This window comes from Ranitomeya imitator, chromosome 3, assembly GCF_032444005.1.
Source record: "Ranitomeya imitator isolate aRanImi1 chromosome 3, aRanImi1.pri, whole genome shotgun sequence".
In the NCBI taxonomy this organism is placed as follows: Eukaryota; Metazoa; Chordata; class Amphibia; order Anura; family Dendrobatidae; genus Ranitomeya; species Ranitomeya imitator.
In genome coordinates this window covers 210,067,930-210,089,315 of record NC_091284.1, presented here as the reverse complement: position 1 = coordinate 210,089,315, position 21,386 = coordinate 210,067,930, and the positions used below count along the sequence as shown (strand labels likewise).

The following is a 21,386-nucleotide window of genomic DNA, read 5'->3' as shown; positions in this document are numbered from 1 at the left end:
GAGTCAAGACTGGCACACAAGCAGAAAGGGCAATATTAATCTCCCACTGATTTTTTTTTTTTTTTTTTTTTTCAGGGAGACTTTAGGAAAAAAAAAAATAGAATAAAATGATTTTTTCAGGAAGAATTTAGAAACCAAATAAAATAAAATGATTTTTTCAGGGAGAATATAGAAAACAAATAAAACAAAAAAAGGCTTTCTATGGCCCACTGAGTGAGAGATGACGCACACAGGAGTCAGGAGTGGCACACAAGCCCAGAGGCCAATATTGTTCTCCCAATGATTGATGTAGTGATTTTTTCAGGTAGATTTTGGAACCCAAATCAAGCTAAAAAAATAATAGGCTTTCTATGGCCCACAATTGGAGAGAGAGAGAGAGATGGCACACCCAGGAGTCAAGACTGGCACACAAGCAGAAAGGGCAATATTAATCTCCCACTGATTTGTTTTTTTTTTTTTTTTTTCAGGGAGACTTTAGGAAAAAAAAAAATAGAATAAAATGATTTTTTCAGGAAGAATTTAGAAACCAAAGAAAATAAAATGATTTTTTCAGGGAGAATTTAGAAAACAAATAAAACAAAAAAAGGCTTTCTATGGCCCAATGAGTGAGAGATGACGCACACAGGAGTCAGGAGTGGCACACAAGCCCAGAGGCCAATATTTATCTCCCACTGATTGATGTAGTGATTTTTTCAGGTAGATTTTGGAACCCAAATCAAGCTAAAAAAAATAATAGGCTTTCTATGGCCCACAATTGGAGAGAGAGAGAGATGGCACACCCAGGAGTCAAGACTGGCACACAAGCAGAAAGGGCAATATTAATCTCCCACTGATTTGTTTTTTTTTGTTTTTTTTTCAGGGAGACTTTAGGAAAAAAAAATAGAATAAAATGATTTTTTCAGGAAGAATTTAGAAACCAAATAAAATAAAATGATTTTTTCAGGGAGAATTTAGAAAACAAATAAAACAAAAAAAGGCTTTCTATGGCCCACTGAGTGAGAGATGACGCACACAGGAGTCAGGAGTGGCACACAAGCCCAGAGGCCAATATTGTTCTCCCAATGATTGATGTAGTGATTTTTTCAGGTAGATTTTGGAACCCAAATCAAGCTAAAAAAATAATAGGCTTTCTATGGCCCACAATTGGAGAGAGAGAGAGAGATGGCACACCCAGGAGTCAAGACTGGCACACAAGCAGAAAGGGCAATATTAATCTCCCACTGATTTGTTTTTTTTTTTTTTTTTTCAGGGAGACTTTAGGAAAAAAAAAAATAGAATAAAATGATTTTTTCAGGAAGAATTTAGAAACCAAAGAAAATAAAATGATTTTTTCAGGGAGAATTTAGAAAACAAATAAAACAAAAAAAGGCTTTCTATGGCCCAATGAGTGAGAGATGACGCACACAGGAGTCAGGAGTGGCACACAAGCCCAGAGGCCAATATTTATCTCCCACTGATTGATGTAGTGATTTTTTCAGGTAGATTTTGGAACCCAAATCAAGCTAAAAAAAATAATAGGCTTTCTATGGCCCACAATTGGAGAGAGAGAGAGATGGCACACCCAGGAGTCAAGACTGGCACACAAGCAGAAAGGGCAATATTAATCTCCCACTGATTTGTTTTTTTTTGTTTTTTTTTCAGGGAGACTTTAGGAAAAAAAAATAGAATAAAATGATTTTTTCAGGAAGAATTTAGAAACCAAATAAAATAAAATGATTTTTTCAGGGAGAATTTAGAAAACAAATAAAACAAAAAAAGGCTTTCTATGGCCCACTGAGTGAGAGATGACGCACACAGGAGTCAGGAGTGGCACACAAGCCCAGAGGCCAATATTTATCTCCCACTTTTTTTTTTTTGTTCCAGGGAAAATTTATAAACCCAATAAAAAAAATAATAAATAGGCTTTCTATGGCCCACTATCTGAGAGACAGAGAGAGATGGCACGCTTAGGACTGGCACACAAGCCCAAAGGCCAATATTAATCTCCCTTTTTTTTTTAAGGGAGAATTTATAAAACCAAAAAAAAATAAATAAATAGGCTTTCTATGGCCCACTATTTGTGAGAGAGATGGCACGCTCAGGACTGGCACACAAGCCCAGAGGCCAATATTAATCTCCCACTTTTTTTTTTTTTTTCCAGGGAAAATTTATAAACCCAATAAAAAAAAAATAAATAAATAGGCTTTCTATGGCCCACTATCTGAGAGAGAGAGATGGCACGCTTAGGACTGGCACACAAGCCCAAAGGCCAATATTAATCTCCCACTGATTGATTTATTGATTTTTTCAGGTAGAATTTAGAACCCAAATAAAGCAAAAAAAAAAAAAATGGGCTTTCTATGGCCCACTGAGTGAGTGATGATGCACACAGGAGTCAGGAGTGGCACACAAGCCCTGAGGCCAATATTTTTCTCCCACTGATTGATGTAGTGATTTTTTCAGGTAGATTTTAGAACCAAAATCAAGCAAAAAAATAAATAGGCTTTCTATGGCCCACTGAGTGAGTGATGATGCACACAGGAGTCAAGAGTGGCACACAAGCCCTGAGGCCAATATTTTTCTCCCACTGATTGATGTAGTGATTTTTTCAGGTAGATTTTATAACCCAAATCAAGCAAAAAAATAAATAGGCTTTCTATGGCCCACTGAGTGAGAGATGACACAGACAGGGATGGCACTCTAGCAGAAATGTCAATCTTAATCTCCCACAAAAAAAAAAAAAAAAAAACAGGGAGTGTCCTTCAATTACTATCTCCCTGCAGTAATCTCAGCCAGGTATGGCAGGCAGCAATAAGGAGTGGACTGATGCACAAATTAAATAAAAAGTGTGTACAAACCAAAAAGATAGCTGTGCAGAAAGGAAGGAACAAGAGGATTTGTGCTTTGAAAAAAGCAGTTGGTTTGCACAGCGGCGTACACACAGCAATGCAGCTATCAGGGAGCCTTCTAGGGCAGCCCAATGAGCTACAGCGCTGAGGGGAAAAAAAAAATGTAGCTTCCACTGTCCCTGCACACCGAAGCTGGTGTTGGGCAGTGGAAATCGCTACAGCACAAGCGGTTTGGTGGTTAATGGACCCTGCCTAACGCTATCCCTGCTTCTGACGAAGCGGCAGCAACCTCTCCCTGAGCTCAGATCAGCAGCAGTAACATGGCGGTCGGCGGGAACGCCCCTTTATAGCCCCTGTGACGCCGCAGACAGCAAGCCAATCACTGCAATGCCCTTCTCTAAGATGGTGGGGACCAGGACCTATGTCATCACGCTGCCCACACTCTGCGTTTACCTTCATTGGCTGAGAAATGGCGCTTTTCGCGTCATTGAAACGCGACTTTGGCGCGAAAGTCGCGTACCGCATGGCCGACCCCGCACAGGGGTCGGATCGGGTTTCATGAAACCCGACTTTGCCAAAAGTCGGCGACTTTTGAAAATGAACGACCCGTTTCGCTCAACCCTAGTAAAGAAGTGTTTGGTTTTACATTTTTGTGGTGGCTTTCTGCCTATTTTTGAGCCAGATTTCTTAGCTCCAAGAACCCTCCCCTCAAGGTTTTACATATGCAATGGTATACATGTTGTTATTCATGTAATTGTTTGTTTAATAAAATGGCCGCTGTGGCCAACTTATCCAAAGAAAATTATGTGTTTTGTTTTAATTTTAATAGTTGGCAGGCGGAGTATTAAATGGGGCAGGGTAGGGGGTTAGGAAGATCGGGTACAGAGAAGACCCAGTCTTGGCGATACGAGGTCAAGCATGAAATGAAAAAATCACAGAAGTACTCATAAATGAACATTTTCAAAGAATCAAAGCAGATCCTTGTCTATATATAAAGAGACTGACAGACAGATGGATCTATGTGCTCAGATACATACATGGACGATATTTTAGTTTGTTTTGAAAAAGAAAGGGATGAAGCGGAGATAGTGAAAACTTTGGATCAACACTTCGATATCACTATCACTATCGATATCACTATGGGTTGAACTAGATGGACTTATAGTCTTCCTTCAACCTTAATAACTATGCAAAGATCTGGGAAATGTGAAACAGTAACCAGGAATACAGATAGAAAGATAAGAAGATGGGAGTTTCCTTCTTAATCAAAATCACAGGATTCAAGGCATAATCGAAACATTTGGATTGAAGATGCAAAACCAGTAAAGTCTCCGATGGAAACCAACTATCTGAAGGAAATATTGAACAGAATCTGTTACTGAATAATGAACAATACAGAAAAGCAATTACAAAATGATTATATCTTGGGAATGTTACAAGCCCAGACATTGCAGCAGCAGTGGGAATTTTGAGCAGGAAGGTGTCAAAGCCAAACAAAATGGATTGGACTGCAGTGAAGAGAGTAATCCATTATTTGAAAGGGACTAGCAGTGTTAAACTGAAACTACCTGCAAGTGAGAAATGCATTTTAACCGGATACGTTGATGCAGACTGGGCAGGAGATCCAATTGACAGGAATTCTACCAGTGGCTATCTTTTCTTGCTCTCAGGTGGACCAATTAGTTGGACTAGTAAGAAACAATCTATAGCAACACTGTCGTCGACAGAAGCAGAATATGTTGCCGCTGCACATGCCAGTCAAGAAGTTCTATGCTAAGACAACTGCTAACAGACTTAATACAGCAGCAATTGGGACCAACAAAGATGTATGAGGACAATCAAGGATGTCTAGTTCTTGCTCAGATGGAAAGAGTTAATCCAAGAGCTAAACACATTGATGTGAAGTTTCACTTCTTGAGAGATCACCAGGAACAAGGAATCCAAAATTTAGAGTACTGCCCAACTGAAGATATGAGAGCAGGTTTTTTCCCAAAGGCATTGAATGCTGAAAGACATTAGAGACTGATGAAGAAATTAGGCTTAACTGAATAAGTCCTTACTGTTGAGAAAGGGTGTTGGCAGATAAGCAACAGATACAGACTTATTTGTGTGCAGGAGGAGTTTACACATTTCTGACAATAGATGGCGATGTTGTTACTGTTATATGCTTAGTTGAATGTAATGCATATACTTGTAATTTGCTTTCACTTTCTCTCTTTTAAAAGGTCCTTCAGACTTCCTGTTATGATGTATTAAGAAGCTGATGCATGTACCTCATGTTCTGTGTAGATAAAAGTTGAATTATCCCATATAATCTACTCTCACAAGTTTCTCCTGCGACCAAACTAAGCAACAGTATGCAGACAGGAGTAGCTGGGAAAATGATTAGAGACCTGGCTGGAACAAAGTCAAAAGGAAAATGAAGCTAACTCCAGAAAGCAAGTGTTAGCAAGATGCTATACAGCATGAGCCACCTGAGCCAGTCTTAAAAAGCCCCAGATGATAACATCAGAAAATGCAGCCAATCATTTGCTGATTATAAGCTGAAGTGTTCATTTTCCATGTGAACTGGAAACTGTACTTGTTTCTTATGTAGACATAATGTGAGGGCTACTGCTTAGCTACAGTGGTCTTGTGATGCACCTTCCGGATCTTTATGACCTGAAACCGGAGGGAGTCACCGTAGCTTGTGGGAATTGCAGTGCTGGTCATGTAGATAGATATAAGGATTTTTTTAATTAATTCACTCGGAGCGTATTGAGAAAAGATGACCAGAGAAAAATGCCTTTAACACTTGCAGTATTATGTTAATAGTAGTGAGAGCATGATTGTAAAAGTATTGCATTATTAAATACCAGTTGGATACTAAGATAAGTACAAGAAGCAAAATGAAACAAAATAAATATTCAAGCAAGTAAAATATTATTACATTTCATGTTCATAAATGAAGCTGCATACAATAGGAAAACTAAAAGGTTAAACATATACAGTCCGTACAGTAGATGAAGAGAAGCAAAAGGTTTATAGTCTACATCAAAAACATTAATATGCATTCATAGGCAGAGCGTGCCCTGGGTGTTGGTCCATCAAATGTCATTCAATTAAAATACGGAGGTGTCTCTGTGTCTAACATCCTAATGAATACTCTGCAGATGGCACACTAGGTTTTAAAAGATTGAACTGTCATTGCACCTCTCTTTCTAAATAGAAACTATTGTTAAAACAGCAAATTCAAACAATATGCTGCAAATACATACTGGGAAGCTGCAGGGCATCAAGTTAGAAATTCAGAAGTCACATCTCTATTATTTTTACCCTGAAATTCAAATGCAAAAACAAAGAATAAAAAAGCAAACTGAAAAATCATTATGTGATTTCCTACTTCAAAGGCATAACATTTGTCTTGCTAAATAAAGAGCTACAATGTATGTACAATCTATACCAAAAAAATGAAAAATAGAATAAAATTCAATTGTATTGATTGCTATTTAAATAAAATATTAGAAAATTGGATATTAGGCTTTATGCCAAATACTGCAAAAAAATTATTATAATCGGCAAAGCTAAATAATACAAACACTGAAAAATATACATAATTTTTTCTTTGAATAAGAATTTGAGCTGAAAACAAGCACACATATTTCTTTTGCACAACTGATTGTATAGCAGTGAAGAAATATCCAATATATCGCCAATATTAACATGATTTAAAAAATATTCAACACTTTCTTGTCCATTGTGAAATATTTGCTAAAGCTTATTTCCATTCAGTCTGTATTAACTGATGTTCACGGCATGAGAGGAAAGGAAGCATCCCTTCTGGGCTTTGCACCTGTAAGTACAAAAATATTAATATCAATTTGCTATCCAAAAATGTATTAATAGGGATTGATGGACCCATGGATGTTCGGGTGAATGGCGGGCCTGAACATCTGGAGGTTCTTCTGTGTGACAGCATAGGAAAACAGCTGCTCTGACCGGTGGTGATCTTACTGAAGTCACAGTCGGTCTCAGCTGCTGGATATCACAGTTCCCATGCTGTCACACAGAGGACAGATTGTGAGCCAGTGGATGTGACCAGAGGTGAAAAGGTTACGGCCGGTCAGGCGTTGGCTGATGACTACTAATCATCAGCGCAAGCTGTTCTCGCTGACAGCAGCAATAGCATGCGACGCTGATGAGAGTATCTATGTCTTCCGAATTGCTTATGTGAATAAAAATCATAGTTTGTGGAGCTGTAGTCTCTTCATTTTGTATGATAAGAAGTAGCTATGAATGATAATGATGTTGTAGTTGTGACTGATGAGAACACCAAAAAAGTACTTGTTGAGTATCTGGCCAGCATAAATACAAGCGCAAGGCAAAAGGTAATGTGTGAATGAGATTCTGGGAAAGAGAGGGAGAGCGCTGTCCAAGCATAGTAGATGAGTCAGTCTTTCTTGGTGAGGAAAGTACAACTTGAATTTTGCTCACCTGGTGTGGTTCTGCAAGGAGGCACAACACTGGGAAAAGTTTGCAAACAAGGGTGATCCTTCCACTGGTGTGCTGTCCGTCTGTAATAACATGGAGATGATATTCCTCTCCCAGAAAAACATCTCCTCCATGTGATATTGTGAATAAAGAAGTTTCAGGGCGCTTCCTTCAAAGGATCATTAACCCAATCTGGAATAAGAGAGTTATGTAGCCAATGAACCAAGTATCTCTGATGTTGAATCAGATGATATTTTATTGGCTAAGTAAAATGCTAAATTTTATAAAAGACAATAAAAACATTTTAAAAAGTTTTCATGTTTTATTGTTTTTTGTAAATAAAATTTTGCATTTAACTTAGCCAATGAAATATCAACTGATTCAACATCAGAGATACTTCTTTCATTGGCTATATAACCCTCTTATTCCAAATTGGGATAAGGCTACTTTCACACTGGCGTTTTTTTTAATACGTCGCAATGCGTCATTTAGGGGAAAAAACACATCCTGCAAAGTTGTTTGCAGGATGCGTTTTTGCCCCATAGAGTAACATTACTGACGCATTGCGACGTATTGACACACGTCGCAACCGTCGTGCGACGGTTGCGCCGTGTTGTGGCGGACCGCCGGGAGCAAAAAACGTTAAATGTAACTTTTTTGCTGCCAACGGACCGCTTTTTCCGACCGCGCATGCACGGCCGGAACACCGCCCCCACCTCCCCGCACCTCACAATGGGGCAGCGGATGCGCCGGAGAAATGCATCCGCTGCACCCGTTGTGCGGCACATCAAACGCTAGCGTCGGAATCTCGGCCCGATGCAATGCGACGGGCTGAATCCGACGCTAGTGTGAAAGTAGCCTAAGGATCCTCTGAAGAAAGCACCTTGAAACTTCTTTATTCACAATGCAAAGGGTTAAGAGGACAACTTCAGCCTTGTTCAGATTGTTGACCAGACCAGCTAGCATTTCCCAATGAGTAATTAAGCTGCTGATGGAGAGCTGTATTTCTTAGTCTATTGGAGCCTGGCAGGCCCGGATTGGTGATCTGCCAGTGCACTACTGTACTACAAAGTGGGCCACCAGCCTTTTAAAACATTGTACTAAATACAGTAGCAGTGACTCGACGGCACCTGCGCAGAAGAAGAATGAAGCCAAAGCCAATGCCCATAGCATGCCAAAAAAGTAAGTATAGTCGCAGTAGCGCAATTGCAGGGAGCCACCAATATTCATCACAGACTACTGTGACGTTAATGGGAGGGAGGGTGGTACGCAAATAAACATCGGAGACAGAGTTCTCTTCCAGACACCGCACAGCCCAGAGCATGGAAGAATGCATAACCATAAAGAAATAAAAGACAATTTCTCCACAACAAGACCGCAGATGTGGGCATACAGGTAGCACTATTTTACCATTCTATAATTCTATATCATTCTATTCTAACTACAGTATAAGCTGCACAGTACCGCTGCTCCTGTTCTATATATATATATATATATATATATATATATATACACTGCACAGTACCACTTCTCCTGTCGTGTATATACAAACTGCACAATACCACTGCTCTTGTCCTGTGTACTGTATATTGCATATACTGTATATACTGCCCAGTAGCACTTTTCTTGGCCTATGTATATATATATATATATATATATATATATATATACACCCTGCACAGTACCACTTCTCCTGTCCTGTATATATACACTGCACAGTACCACTCCTCCTCTTCTGTATGTATACACTGCACAGTACCGCTCCTCCTGTCCTATATAAATACACTGCACAGTACCACTCCTCCTGTCCTATATAAATACACTGCACAATACCACTCCTCCTGTCCTATATAAATACACTGCACAGTACCACTCCTCCTGTCCTATATAAATACACTGCACAGTACCACTCCTCCTCTTCTGTATATATACACTGCACAGTACCACTCCTCCTGTCCTGTGTATATACACTGCACAGTACCACTCCTCCTGTCCTGTATATATACACTGCACAGTACCACTCCTCCTGTCCTGTATATATACACTGCACAATACCACTTTTCCTGTCCTGTATACACTGCACACTACCACTCCTCCTGTCTTGTATATTGTGACAGGGTCACACCAGACTTCAGCAAAGAGTTCGTGGCCCAGGCGGATGCCTCAAAAGTTGGGTTGGGAAGTAAATGGGGAAGAGCATCCCATCCTCATCATATGAGAAAACTATGTCATTGTGGAGAAAGAGTGTCTAGTCATAAAATGGGTAGTGGATACATTGAGGTATTATCTACTTGGCTGGAGGTTCAAACTTGTGTCCGATCATGCCCTTCTGAGATGGTTAAGAGAGAAAAAGGGTAAGAATGTCCGGGTGACTAGGTGGTTCTTAGGCCTCCAAGATTTCAGATTCAATGTAGAACATAGGCCTGGGAAGTTACATGAGAACGCAGATGCCCTCTCCTGAATTCCCTGTTTGGTGTCTGAAGGTGCCAAAGTCCTTGACTTTTAGCTGACTGGGTGAATATATGACAGGGTCACTGGTGCCTTACGTGAGGGGAGATATGTGTAGCAAAGGTTGCTTTCCTGCATGATGTGAAAGCCATAAGTGTTTCCTCAGCATGTTATTTGCTGAGAGCAATCCCGTCGCTATATGGGCCTGGCTTTCATGGTGGGTAGGTCAGAGATGGGCTGGATGCCTACCCACCATATCCCTACCTCCATGGTTTGGATGGAGGGAGTTAAATGTCCAGACAGTTTTTTTTTTCTCTGTGTTGTGTGGAGGAAAGGAAGCCTCCAGACTGAAGCTCCTGCGATAGCTGCCATAAGTATGGTCACAGAAATACCGGACAGTACTTTATATGACTTTTTACTTTCATTTGAGCCAGAAAGGCTGTTTTTCTGTTACCAGTTTGGGTTTTTGGTTTATGGCGCAATAAACCACCCAGAGAGCTTAATCAAACATGTTCCTGTGTCTACCTTGAGTAGCAGCTAAGTGAACTGAGCTTCCATGACATATACACTGCACAGTACCACTCCTCCTGTCCTGTATATACACACTGCACAGTACCACTCCTCCTGTCCTGTATATACACACTGCACAGTACCACTCCTCCTGTCCTGTATAAAGTATATATACTACACAGTACCACATCTCCTGTCCTGTATATATACACTGCACAGTACCACTCCTCCTGTCCTGTATATATACACTGCACAGTACCACTCCTCCTGTCCTGTATATATACACTGCACAGTACCACTCCTCCTGTCCTGTATATATACACTGCACAGTACCACTCCTCCTGTCCTGTATATATACATTGCACAGTACCACTCCACCTGTCCTGTATATATACACTGCACAGTACCACTCCTCCTGTCCTTTATATATACACTGCACAGTAACACTCCTCCTGTCCTGTATATACACACTGCACAGTACCACTCCTCCTGTCCTGTATATACACACTGCACAGTACCACTCCTCCTGTCCTGTATATATACACTGCACAGTACCACTCCTCCTGTATATATACACTGCACAGTACCACTCCTTCTGTCCTATATATTTACACTACACAGTACCACTCCTCCTGTCCTGTATATATACACTGCACAGTACCACTCCTCCTGTCCTGTATATATACACTACACAGTACCACTCCTCCTGTCCTGTATATATACACTGCACAGTACCACTCCTCCTGTCCTGTATATATACACTGCACAGTACCACTTCTCCTGTCCTGTATATATACACTGCACAGTACCACTTCTCCTGTCCTGTATATATACACTGCACAGTACCACTCCTCCTGTCCTGTATATATACACTGCACAGTACCACTCCTCCTGTCCTGTATATATACACTACACAGTACCACTCCTCCTGTCCTGTATATATACACTGCACAGTACCACTCCTCCTGTCCTGTATATATACACTGCACAGTACCACTTCTCCTGTCCTGTATATATACACTGCACAGTACCACTTCTCCTGTCCTGTATATATACACTGCACAGTACCACTCCTCCTGTCCTGTATATATACACTGCACAGTACCACTCCTCCTGTCCTGTATATATACACTGCACAGTACCACTTCTCCTGTCCTGTATATATACACTGCACAGTACCACTTCTCCTGTCCTGTATATATACACTGTACAGTACCACTCCTCCTGTCCTGTATATATACACTGCACAGTACCACTCCTCCTGTCCTGTATATACAGTGGGGCAAAAAAGTATTTAGTCAGTCAGCAATAGTGCAAGTTCCACCACTTAAAAAGATGAGAGGCGTCTGTAATTTACATGATAGGTAGACCTCAACTATGGGAGACAAACTGAGAAAAAAAAATCCTGAAAATCACATTGTCTGTTTTTTTATCATTTTATTTGCATATTATGGTGGAATATAAGTATTTGGTCAGAAACAAACAATCAAGATTTCTGTCTCTCACAGACCTGTAACTTCTTCTTTAAGAGTCTCCTCTTTCCTCCACTCATTACCTGTAGTAATAGCACCTGTTTAAACTTGTTATCAGTATAAAAAGACACCTGTGCACACCCTCAAACAGTCTGACTCCAAACTCCACTATGGTGAAGACCAAAGAGCTGTCAAAGGACACCAGAAACAAAATTGTAGCCCTGCACCAGGCTGGGAAGACTGAATCTGCAATAGCCAACCAGCTTGGAGTGAAGAAATCAACAGTGGGAGCAATAATTAGAAAATGGAAGACATACAAGACCACTGATAATCTCCCTCGATCTGGGGCTCCACGCAAAATCCCACCCCGTGGGGTCAGAATGATCACAAGAATGGTGAGCAAAAATCCCAGAACCACGCGGGGGGACCTAGTGAATGAACTGCAGAGAGCTGGGACCAATGTAACAAGGCCTACCATAAGTAACACACTACGCCACCATGGACTCAGATCCTGCAGTGCCAGACGTGTCCCACTGCTTAAGCCAGTACATGTCCGGGCCCGTCTGAAGTTTGCTAGAGAGCATTTGGATGATCCAGAGGAGTTTTGGGAGAATGTCCTATGGTCTGATGAAACCAAACTGGAACTGTTTGGTAGAAACACAACTTGTCGTGTTTGGAGGAAAAAGAATACTGAGTTGCATCCATCAAACACCATACCTACTGTAAAGCATGGTGGTGGAAAAATCATGCTTTGGGGCTGTTTCTCTGCAAAGGGGCCAGGACGACTGATCCAGGTACATGAAAGAATGAATGGGGCCATGTATTGTGAGATTTTGAGTGCAAACCTCCTTCCATCAGCAAGGGCATTGAAGACGAAACATGGCTGGGTCTTTCAACATGACAATGATCCAAAGCACACTGCCAGGGCAACGAAGGAATGGCTTCGTAAGAAGCATTTCAAGGTCCTGGAGTGGCCTAGCCAGTCTCCAGATCTCAACCCTATAGAAAACCTTTGGAGGGAGTTGAAAGTCCGTGTTGCCAAGCGAAAAGCCAAAAACATCACTGCTCTAGAGGAGATCTGCACGGAGGAATGGGCCAACATACCAACAACAGTGTGTGGCAACCTTGTGAAGACTTACAGAAAACGTTTGACCTCTGTCATTGCCAACAAAGGATATATTACAAAGTATTGAGATGAAATTTTGTTTCTGACCAAATACTTATTTTCCACCATAATATGCAAATAAAATGTTAAAAAAACAGACAATGTGATTTTCTGGATTTTTTTTTCTCAGTTTGTCTCCCATAGTTGAGGTCTACCTATGATGTAAATTACAGACGCCTCTCATCTTTTTAAGTGGTGGAACTTGCACTATTGCTGACTGACTAAATACTTTTTTGCCCCACTGTATACATTGCACAGTACCACTCCACCTGTCCTGTATATATACACTGCACAGTACCACTCCTCCTGTCCTTTATATATACACTGCACAGTACCACTCCTCCTGTCCTTTATATATACACTGCACAGTAACACTCCTCCTGTCCTGTATATACACACTGCACAGTACCACTCCTCCTGTCCTGTATATACACACTGCACAGTACCACTCCTCCTGTCCTGTATATATACACTGCACAGTACCACTCCTCCTGTATATATACACTGCACAGTACCACTCCTTCTGTCCTATATATACACACTACACAGTACCACTCCTCCTGTCCTGTATATATACACTGCACAGTACCACTCCTCCTGTCCTGTATATATACACTACACAGTACCACTCCTCCTGTCCTGTATATATACACTGCACAGTACCACTCCTCCTGTCCTGTATATATACACTGCACAGTACCACTTCTCCTGTCCTGTATATATACACTGCACAGTACCACTTCTCCTGTCCTGTATATATACACTGCACAGTACCACTCCTCCTGTCCTGTATATATACACTGCACAGTACCACTCCTCCTGTCCTGTATATATACACTGCACAGTACCACTTCTCCTGTCCTGTATATATACACTGCACAGTACCACTTCTCCTGTCCTGTATATATACACTGCACAGTACCACTCCTCCTGTCCTGTATATATACACTGCACAGTACCACTTCTCCTGTCCTGTATATATACACTGCACAGTACCACTCCTCCTGTCCTGTATATATACACTGCACAGTACCACTCCTCCTGTCCTGTATATATACACTGCACAGTACCAATCCTCATGTCCTGTATATATACACTGCACAGTACCGCTCCTCCTGTATATATACACTGCACAGTACCACTCCTCCTGTCCTGTATATATACACTGCACGGTACCATTTCTCCTGTCCTGTATATATACACTGCACAGTACCACTCCTCCTGTCCTGTATATATACACTGCACAGTACCACTCCTCCTGTCCTGTATATATACACTGCACAGTACCGCTCCTCCTGTATATATACACTGCACAGTACCACTCCTCCTGTCCTGTATATATACACTGCACGGTACCATTTCTCCTGTCCTGTATATATACACTGCAGAGTACAACTCCTCCTGTCCTGTATATATACACTGCACAGTACCACTCCTCCTGTCCTGTATATATACACTGCACAGTACCACTCCTCCTGTCCTGTATATATACACTGCACAGTACCACTCCTCCTGTCCTGTATATATACACTGCACAGTACCACTCCTCCTGTCCTGTATATATACACTGCAGAGTACAACTCCTCCTGTCCTGTATATATACACTGCACAGTACCACTCCTCCTGTCCTGTATATATACACTGCACAGTACCACTCCTCCTGTCCTGTATATATACACTGCACAGTACAACTCCTCCTGTCCTGTATATATACACTGCACAGTACCACTCCTCCTGTCCTGTATATATACACTGCACAGTACCACTCCTCCTGTCCTGTATATATACACTGCAGAGTACAACTCCTCCTGTCCTGTATATATACACTGCACAGTACCACTCCTCCTGTCCTGTATATATACACTGCACAGTACCACTCCTCCTGTATATATACACTGCACCGTACCACTCCTTCTGTCCTGTATATATACACTGCACAGTACCACTCCTCCTGTCCTGTATATATACACTGCACAGTACCACTTCTCCTGTCCTGTATATATACACTACACAGTACCACTCCTCCGGTCCTGTATATATACACTGCACAGTACCACACCTCTTGTCCTGTATATATACACTGCACAGTACCAATCCTCCTGTCCTGTATATATACACTGCACAGTACCGCTCCTCCTGTATATATAGACTGCACAGTACCACTCCTCCTGTCCTGTATATATACACTGCACAGTACCACTTCTCTTGTCCTGTATATATACACTGCACAGTACCACTTCTCCTGTCCTGTATATATACAATGCACAGTACCACTCCTCCTGTCCTGTATATATACACTGCACAGTACCACTCCTCCTGTCCTGTATATATACACTGCAAAGTACCACTTCTCCTGTCCTGTATATATACACTGCACAGTACCGCTCCTCCTGTATATATACACTGCACAGTACCACTCCTCCTGTCCTGTATATATACACCGCACAGTACCACTCCTCCTGTCCTGTATATATACACTGCACAGTACCAATCCTCCTGTCCTGTATATATACACTGCACAGTACCGCTCCTCCTGTATATATACACTGCACAGTACCACTCCTCCTGTCCTGTATATATACACTGCACGGTACCATTTCTCCTGTCCTGTATATATACACTGCTCAGTACCACTCCTCCTGTCCTGTATATATATACACTGCACAGTACCACTCCTCCTGTCCTGTATATATACACTGCACAGTACCGCTCCTCCTGTATATATACACTGCACAGTACCACTCCTCCTGTCCTGTATATATACACTGCAGAGTACAACTCCTCCTGTCCTGTATATATACACTGCACAGTACCACTCCTCCTGTCCTGTATATATACACTGCTTAGTACCACTCCTCCTGTCCTGTATATATACACTGCACAGTACCACTCCTCCTGTCCTGTATATATACACTGCACAGTACCACTCCTCCTGTCCTGTATATATACACTGCACAGTACCACTTCTCCTGTCCTGTATATATACACTGCACAATACCACTTCTCCTGTCCTGTATATATACAATGCACAGTACCACTCCTCCTGTCCTGTATATATACACTGCACAGTACCACTCCTCCTGTCCTGTATATATACACTGCAAAGTACCACTTCTCCTGTCCTGTATATATACACTGCACAGTACCGCTCCTCCTGTATATATACACTGCACAGTACCACTCCTCCTGTCCTGTATATATACACTGCACAGTACCACTTCTCCTGTCCTGTATATATACACTGCACAGTACCACTTCTCCTGTCCTGTATATATACACTGCACAGTACCACTTCTCCTGTCCTGTATATATACACTGCACAGTACCTCTCCTCCTATCCTGTATATATACACTGCACAGTACCAATCCTTCTGTCCTGTATATATACTCTGCACAGTACCGCTCCTCCTGTCCTGTATATATACACCGCACAGTACCACTCCTCCTGTCCTGTATATATACACTGCACAGTACCAATCCTCCTGTCCTGTATATATACACTGCACAGTACCGCTCCTCCTGTATATATACACTGCACAGTACCACTCCTCCTGTCCTGTATATATACACTGCACGGTACCATTTCTCCTGTCCTGTATATATACACTGCTCAGTACCACTCCTCCTGTCCTGTATATATATACACTGCACAGTACCACTCCTCCTGTCCTGTATATATACACTGCACAGTACCGCTCCTCCTGTATATATACACTGCACAGTACCACTCCTCCTGTCCTGTATATATACACTGCTTAGTACCACTCCTCCTGTCCTGTATATATACACTGCACAGTACCACTCCTCCTGTCCTGTATATATACACTGCACAGTACCACTCCTCCTGTCCTGTATATATACACTGCACAGTACCAATCCTCCTGTCCTGTATATATACACTGCACAGTACTGCTCCTGCTGTATATATACACTGCACAGTACCACTCCTCCTGTCCTGTATATATACACTGCACGGTACCATTTCTCCTGTCCTGTATATATACACTGGACAGTACCACTCCTCCTGTCCTGTATATATACACTGCACAGTAGCACTCCTCCTATCCTGTATATATACATTGCACAGTACCACTCCTCCTGTATATATACACTGCAGAGTACAACTCCTCCTGTCCTGTATATATACACTGCACAGTACCACTCCTCCTGTCCTGTATATATACACTGCACAGTACCACTCCTCCTGTCCTGTATATATACACTGCACAGTACCACTCCTCCTGTCCTGTATATACACACTGCACAGTACCACTCCTCCTGTCCTGTATATACACACTGCACAGTACCACTCCTCCTGTATATATACACTGCACAGTACCACTCCTTCTGTCCTGTATATATACACTACACAGTACCACTCGACAGGGTCTGTTCCGCAGGACTGGCGCATAGCAAATGTGGTGCCAATATTCAAAAAGGGCTCTAAAAGTGAACCTGGAAATTATAGGCCAGTAAGTCTAACCTCTATTGTTGGTAAAATATTTGAAGGGTTTCTGAGGGATGTTATTCTGGATTATCTCAATGAGAATAACTGTTTAACTCCATATCAGCATGGGTTTATGAGAAATCGCTCCTGTCAAACCAATCTAATCAGTTTTTATGAAGAGGTAAGCTATAGACTGGACCACGGTGAGTCATTGGACGTGGTATATCTCGATTTTTCCAAAGCGTTTGATACCGTGCCGCACAAGAGGTTGGTACACAAAATGAGAATGCTTGGTCTGGGGGAAAATGTGTGTAAATGGGTTAGTAACTGGCTTAGTGATAGAAAGCAGAGGGTGGTTATAAATGGTATAGTCTCTAACTGGGTCGCTGTGACCAGTGGGGTACCGCAGGGGTCAGTATTGGGACCTGTTCTCTTCAACATATTCATTAATGATCTGGTAGAAGGTTTACACAGTAAAATATCGATATTTGCAGATGATACAAAACTATGTAAAGCAGTTAATACAAGAGAAGATAGTATTCTGCTACAGATGGATCTGGATAAGTTGGAAACTTGGGCTGAAAGGTGGCAGATGAGGTTTAACAATGATAAATGTAAGGTTATACACATGGGAAGAGGGAATCAATATCACCATTACACACTGAATGGGAAACCACTGGGTAAATCTGACAGGGAGAAGGACTTGGGGATCCTAGTTAATGATAAACTTACCTGGAGCAGCCAGTGCCAGGCAGCAGCTGCCAAGGCAAACAGGATCATGGGGTGCATTAAAAGAGGTCTGGATACACATGATGAGAGCATTATACTGCCTCTGTACAAATCCCTAGTTAGACCGCACATGGAGTACTGTGTCCAGTTTTGGGCACCGGTGCTCAGGAAGGATATAATGGAACTAGAGAGAGTACAAAGGAGGGCAACAAAATATATATATATATATATATAAAACAAACTACACAGTACCACTCCTCCTGTCCTGTATATATACACTGCACAGTACCACTCCTCCTGTCCTGTATATATACACTACACAGTACCACTCCTCCTGTCCTGTATATATACACTGCACAGTACCACTCCTCCTGTCCTGTATATATACACTGCACAGTACCAATCCTCCTGTCCTGGTGCAGTGTATATATACAGGACAGGAGGAGTGGTACTGTGCAGTGTATATATACAGGACAGGAGGAGTTGTACTCTGCAGTGTATATATACAGGACAGGAGGAGTGGTACTGTGCAGTGTATATATACAGGACAGGAGGAGTGGTACTGTGCAGTGTATATATACAGGAGGAGCGGTACTGTGCAGTGTATATATACAGGACAGGAGGAGTGGTACTGTGCAGTGTATATATACAGGACAGGAGGAGTGGTACTGTGCAGTGTATATATACAGGACAGGAGAAATGGTACCGTGCAGTGTATATATACAGGACAGGAGGAGTGGTACTGTGCAGTGTATATATACAGGAGGAGCGGTACTGTGCAGTGTATATATACAGGACAGGAGGATTGGTACTGTGCAGTGTATATATACAGGACAGGAGAAGTGGTACTGTGCAGTGTATATATACAGGACAGGAGGAGTGGTACTGTGCAGTGTATATATACAGGACAGGAGAAATGGTACCGTGCAGTGTATATATACAGGACAGGAGGAGTGGTACTGTGCAGTGTATATATACAGGAGGAGTGGTACTGTGCAGTGTATATATACAGGACAGGAGGAGAGGTACTGTGCAGTGTATATATACAGGACAGGAGAAGTGGTACTGTGCAGTGTATATATACAGGACAGGAGGAGTGGTACTGTGCAGTGTATATATACAGGACAGGAGGAGTGGTACTGTGCATTGTATATATACAGGACAGGAGGAGTGGTACTGTGCAGTGTATATATACAGGACAGGAGGAGTGGTACTGTGCAGTGTATATATACAGGACAGGAGGAGTGGTACTGTGCAGTGTATATATACAGGACAGGAGTAGTGGTACTGTGCAGTGTATATATACAGGACAAGAGAAATGGTACTGTGCAGTGTATATATACAGGACAGGAGGAGTGGTACTGTGCAGTGTATATATACAGGACAGGAGAAGTGGTACTGTGCAGTGTATATATACAGGACAGGAGAAGTGGTACTGTGCAGTGTATATATATAGGACAGGAGGAGTGGTACTGTGCAGTGTATATATACAGGACAGGAGGAGTGGTACTGTGCAGTGTATATATACAGGACAGGAGGAGTGGTACTGTGCAGTGTATATATACAGGACAGGAGGAGTGGTACTGTGCAGTGTATATATACAGGACAGGAGGAGTGGTACTGTGCAGTGTATATATACAGGACAGGAGTAGTGGTACTGTGCAGTGTATATATACAGGACAAGAGAAATGGTACTGTGCAGTGTATATATACAGGACAGGAGAAGTGGTACTGTGCAGTGTATACACTGCTTAGTACCACTCCTCCTGTCCTGTATATATACACTGCACAGTACCACTCCTCCTGTCCTGTATATATACACTGCACAGTACCACTCCTCCTGTCCTGTATATATACACTGCAGAGTACAACTCCTCCTGTCCTGTATATATACACTGCACAGTACCACTCCTCCTGTCCTGTATATATACACTGCACAGTACCACTCCTCCTGTCCTGTATATATACACTGCAGAGTACAACTCCTCCTGTCCTGTATATATACACTACACAGTACCACTCCTCCTGTCCTGTATATATACACTGCACAGTACCACTCCTCCTGTCCTGTATATATACACTACACAGTACCACTCCTCCTGTCCTGTATATATACACTGCACAGTACCACTCCTCCTGTCCTGTATATATACACTGCACAGTACCAATCCTCCTGTCCTGTATATATACACTGCACAGTACTGCTCCTCCAGGACAGGCCGGAGCGAGCCGCCCCCTCCCCCCCAAGGCTAAGCGAAGGCCAGCATGACAATGGGTTGGAGAGGAGGGGGTGGGGCTGAAAGGGTTAACCGTATAGGGGGCGGGGGAGATAGTTGGAGAGAGGGTTAGGGAAGTGTCAGGGGGCGGGGGCCGGTCAGTTCCCGCTCACCAGCACTGAAAGCAGCAGCATGTCAGGTGTGGACGCTGTGCTGCAGAGCCTGAGGGCGGCTGCAGCCTCTCGGCCTCCCGGATGGCTGGAGGCGCAGGTGGCCCACCTGCTGGACGGCGGCGCCGGCGGCAGCGGATCCCCACCGGCGGTCCCCCATCTTGATCGGCGGGCTCGGCGGACACGGCCCCCCGAGCGCCTATCGCCGGATCCTGGGCCTAGTGCCCCCCGCAGGCGTAGGAGCCCCTCCCGGGACCCTCCAGGCCGGGCGCCGGTAAGAGCAGCGGCGAGTAGGCCCCGGCCTGGGAGGAATCCGACTGCCAGGGGGGGCGCAGCGGCGGTTGCTAGGCCCTCACCTCGTGGTGCGGTGGGGGCGGAGCCAAGACGCGCCGGGCAGCGCTTGGGGCCTAGAGCAGCGGGAGGCCGCGGCGGTGCCGGTTCCGCCGCGCGGTCTGCCTCGGCGGTGAGAGCGGGGCCCAGAGGAGCGGTGGATGGAAGCGGGGCGGGCGGCCCGAGGCAGGACGGCGCTGGGTCGGCCCCTACTACAGTGGCGGGGGGTCCCCCTGCTCCAGGGCCTTGGAGCGGACAGCCTCTTACAGCGGCCTGGACTGCGGCTGGCGCTGGTCAGCAAGATGTGCCCTCGCCGGTCCAGGCGGCGTCTCCCCCCATCGCGGGGAGTCCGAATCCAGTGTCCCACGGGCCAGCTGCGTCCGGGAGCAGCGGGTCTGATGGACACCTCCAAGGCACATCGTTGGACGGGTCGGTGGCGGATTGGGCCGTTCGTGGACGTCCGGATACCAGCACTCCGGCTGGAGGGACCACAGATCCCTTGCAGCCCGGTGAGTATGCGTCTGTGTCTCGTGCTTGTTCTTATGATGCTAGTGCGCCTGCGTTTAGTGGTGGTCAGGGAGCGCTTAGCGGCGTAGCTGCG

The 21,386-nt window shown here is 43.5% G+C and overlaps 1 protein-coding gene across 1 annotated transcript in view; it reads right to left on the bottom strand.

Moving 5' to 3' along the window:
* Positions 1-6,403: 6,403 nt before the first annotated feature.
* LOC138671999 (polymeric immunoglobulin receptor-like) overlaps positions 6,404-21,386 on the bottom strand; it is a 128,026-nt gene continuing 113,043 nt past the window's right edge. The window contains exon 7 of the mRNA XM_069760087.1: positions 6,404-6,660. Within this exon, the coding sequence (XP_069616188.1) occupies positions 6,617-6,660 (44 nt within the window). The 3' untranslated portion in view covers positions 6,404-6,616. The remainder of the gene's footprint in view (positions 6,661-21,386) is intronic.